Here is a 3,765-nt window from a genome sequence, read left to right as displayed (position 1 = left end):
CCTTGTAGGCGTATGGATATTATCCTATCACTGACAGCATTGTATTTCAGGACAGATCTTGAAACATCCTTTGTGATGATGAATGCCATGCCATTCCTTTTCAAACTGTCATACCCGGCATAGTAGATCATGTGGTTGTCTGATTCAAAATGGCCAAAACCAGTCCATTTTCAGCTCACTAATGCTGAGGATATCAATCTTTATGCATTCCATTTAGTTTTTGACAACTTCCAAACTGTACCCTAGGTCACTTTAAATATTGAAAATGGTTGTCGCATGTGAACAATCAAAATGGCTACGCCCTGCGGACCATGGAAAGTCAACAGCTCAGGTAGTCTCCCTCCTTGCTGTTTCCCTAGTCATAGGCCACCAGCACAGTCATCCCGCAGCCCTTGGTGACCAGGGTTGATCTTTAGGGCAATTCTCAGGTCCCAACACCACTTGGAAATATTCAGGCTGTTGGTCCCGTCAGAGTAGCTGACAGTTTGCAGCTCCGACCATCTCTGTACTCACTGTTTTCGTTCAGGTTTTTCCACTAGTTGGTGCCTGATCCACTTCTGTATAGTTCCTTTCAAACCTCAGGGCTCCAGGATTATCTTCTGTATCTCTGTCAATTGGTTTCTCTTTTCTTTGTTGAAGAAGGTCTGTGTTGCTTCTCTGCCTATTCCTCCATCTTAATCTTACTGCCCATTTTATTTTTGACAACTTCCAATTTTCCTAGATTCATACTCCATACGTTCCACATGCCGATTATTAATGGACGTTTGCAGCTGTTTGTTCCTGTTTTGGGTCCTGCCCCATCAGCAGGTGAAGGTTCAGAAAGCTGTACCCCATCCACATCATTAAGGTTGCCTCGATCTTGAGACGTAGCTCTTCCCCAGTTGTAAGTCTGTGCTTTCCAACCTGAGGGGCTTCTGTCCCAGCACAGGATTAGACAGCGTTCTCTGTTCTCCATAAGGTTTTCATGGGTTAGTGTTTTTGGAAGTAAATTGCCAGGCCCCCTTTCTTAATCCATGTTGTTGTTGGGTGCGTTGAGTTGCTTCTAACTCACAGTGACCCCGTGGGCAACAGAACGAAACCCTGTGGCCCTGCACCAGCCTCACAGTCCTTGCTGCACCTGAGCCCACCGCAGCAGCCCCCGTGTGCATCCATCTCGTTGCGGGCCTTCCCCTTCTTCACTGCACCTGAGCCCACCACGGCAGCCCCCGTGTCCGTCCATCTCGTTGAGAGCCTTCCCCTTCTTCACTGACCTTCTACTTTATCAAGCATGACATCCTTCTCCAGGGAGTGGTCTCTTCTGACAACGTGACCAAAGCAGGAGCATTCCGGCTGCGCTTCCAGGACATGTTTGTTCCTTCTCCTGGCAGTCCGTGGTGTTTTCCGTACTCTTCTCCAGCCCCACAATTCAAGGGCATTTACTCTTCTTCAGTCTTCCTTATTCATTGTCCCGCTTTCACATGCATATGAGGTGATTGAAAATACCGTGGCTTGGGTCAGGCGCACTGTAGTCTTCACGGTGACCTCTTTGCTCTTTGACACTTTGAAGAGGTTTCGTGCAGCAGATTGGCTCGTGCAGCACAGCATCTGACACCCCGACTGCTGCTTCCATGGTGGTGGTGTGCCTCTAAGTAAATGAAGTCTTCGACAGCTTCAGTCTTGTCTCATTTATCGTGATGCTGCTTATTGGTCCAGTTGTGAGGATTTTTGTTTTCTTTATGTTGAGGTCTAATCCATACTCCAGACTGTAGTCTTCAGTCTTCATCAGTAAGTGCTTCAGGTCATCTTCACTTTCAGTAAGCAAGGTTGTGTCATCTGCATGTCACAGGTTGTTAATGAGTCTTCCTCCAATCCCAATACCTCGTTCTTCTTCATATAGTCCAGCTTCTCAGGTTATTCGTTCAGCATACAGATTGAGTAACTATGGGGAAGCTATGGTGAAACTTGTCCACCAAGGAGACCCTGCTGGTGTTTGAAATACCGGTGGCCTAGCTTCCAGCCTCCCAGCCACACGCAGGTCACCACAGTCCCACAAACTGACTGGCAAGTAGTGATGATGTGTATGTGTGTCTACTTATATGTGTATGTGTGTGTATATATATATATGTTTGTGCGTATTCATGTGTGTATGTGTATATACGTGTTGTATGTGTGTACATAAGTTTCGTAGATGTGCATGTGTGTTTATATGGATATGTATGTAAAGATGTGTATGGATGCGTATGTCTGTATGTAATATGTATATGTTGTTGTTGTTATGTGCTGTCAAGTCAGACCTGATTCATAGCGACCCCTCCTTGGGTTTCTGAGGCAGTATCACTATGGAAGTAGATTGCCCCAGCTTCCTTCTGAGGAGTGGCTGGTGGGTTTAAACCACCAGCCTTCTGGTTAGCAGTCAAGTGCTTTAGGCACTATGATACTAGAGCTCCATATGTATATGTATACATGTATAAATGTGTATGTGTGTATAGAGTTGTATGTGCACGTGTGTGTATGTGTTTGCATGTGTATGTGTATACGTGTGGTATGTGTATATGCATACATAGATTTGTCTATGTGTGTAGGTATGTACATGTATGTACACATGTGCATCTATGTGTGTATGTGTATCAGTGTGCATGTGTGGGCTGTGTGTATACATGTATGTGTATATCTGTATACGTGTGTATCACTGTGCATGTGTAGACTGTGTATATACATGCATGTGTATATCTGTATACATGTGTGTATGTGTATCAGCGTGCATGTGTAGACTGTGTATATACACGTATGTGTATATCTGTATATGTGTGTGTGTGTTCATCAGTGTGCATGTGTAGACTTTGTGTATACATGTGTGTGTATATCGGTATACGTGTGTGTGTGTGTGTGTGTCACAAAACCTAATGCCTCACTGCTCTCTTTGGGTGTTTTTGAGCAGCTGTCCAGGTCCTGATTTTGAGAAGCAGGGCTGCCCACCTCTGATTGTTCACGGCCGTGAGGCCTCACTTTTCTAAGTTAGTTGGTATCATGAGGCTAAAGGTTTGACCCTGGAATTTGCCTTTGTTCAGAGAAAATCAGCTTTAAAACAACCGTTCTTCATTCTGCTTTAGTGTTAAATTTTTTTTAAAGGCAGCATGAAAATAGTATTTTGTCCTAAGAAATAAGGACTCCTGCCTTGGTAGCCTTGCCAACACCCATGCATGGTGGACTGCAGGCCGTCCTGCTGTTCTGATGTCAGGGCATGTGGGCCCTAGGTCTTCTGTTGGAGTTATCTGGCTGGTGACTCGGGGAAGTGCCATCATTGTCTCTCTGCCCTCCATGTCTCCTGTTCCCTGTGTAAAGAAGAACAGCAAACAAAAACAGCTGAGTGGGCTTCAGTGAAAGCAGATGTGGGCCAGGGTGGCCATGCCGTCTTCCACGAGGTGTGGCTTTACCCACAATCCGGTGACCCGTCTATGACAAGGGCTCAGTTGGAGTGAGTGGTGCTGGTGGATGTGGGTAGGTCAGGCGTCCAGGTGGAACATGCTCAGTCGTTCTTGGTGGAGACATGACCCTGGGCTACACTTGAGCAACATGCACCGATATGGTCGTGTGTCCCTGGAGGGCGTGCAGTCGTCAGCAAGATGCGGCCGGGGTTCTCGGCGCACGGTGCCTTTATGACCCGCCCCTTTTGTGTCCTGCAGGTGGTTTTACCAAGGCAACAACCCGTACACGGGGACCCCCGACTGGCTCTATGCAGGGGGCTACTTTGAGCGGAACTTCTCGGACTGCCCAGACATATACTGA

General features: G+C 46.7%; 1 protein-coding gene across 1 annotated transcript in view; it reads left to right on the top strand.

The window, feature by feature from the left end:
• OSBPL2 (oxysterol binding protein like 2) overlaps positions 1–3,765 on the top strand; it is a 51,368-nt gene extending 47,603 nt beyond the window's left edge. The window contains exon 13 of the mRNA XM_007954684.1: positions 3,663–3,765. Within this exon, the coding sequence (XP_007952875.1) occupies positions 3,663–3,765 (103 nt within the window). The remainder of the gene's footprint in view (positions 1–3,662) is intronic.

This window comes from Orycteropus afer, unplaced genomic scaffold (assembly GCF_000298275.1).
Source record: "Orycteropus afer afer isolate SDZICR_OR568_19922 unplaced genomic scaffold, OryAfe1.0 scaffold00469, whole genome shotgun sequence".
NCBI lineage: Eukaryota > Metazoa > Chordata > Mammalia > Tubulidentata > Orycteropodidae > Orycteropus > Orycteropus afer.
Note: the sequence above shows the minus strand (reverse complement) of the source record. Positions and strands in the feature narration are given on the sequence as shown.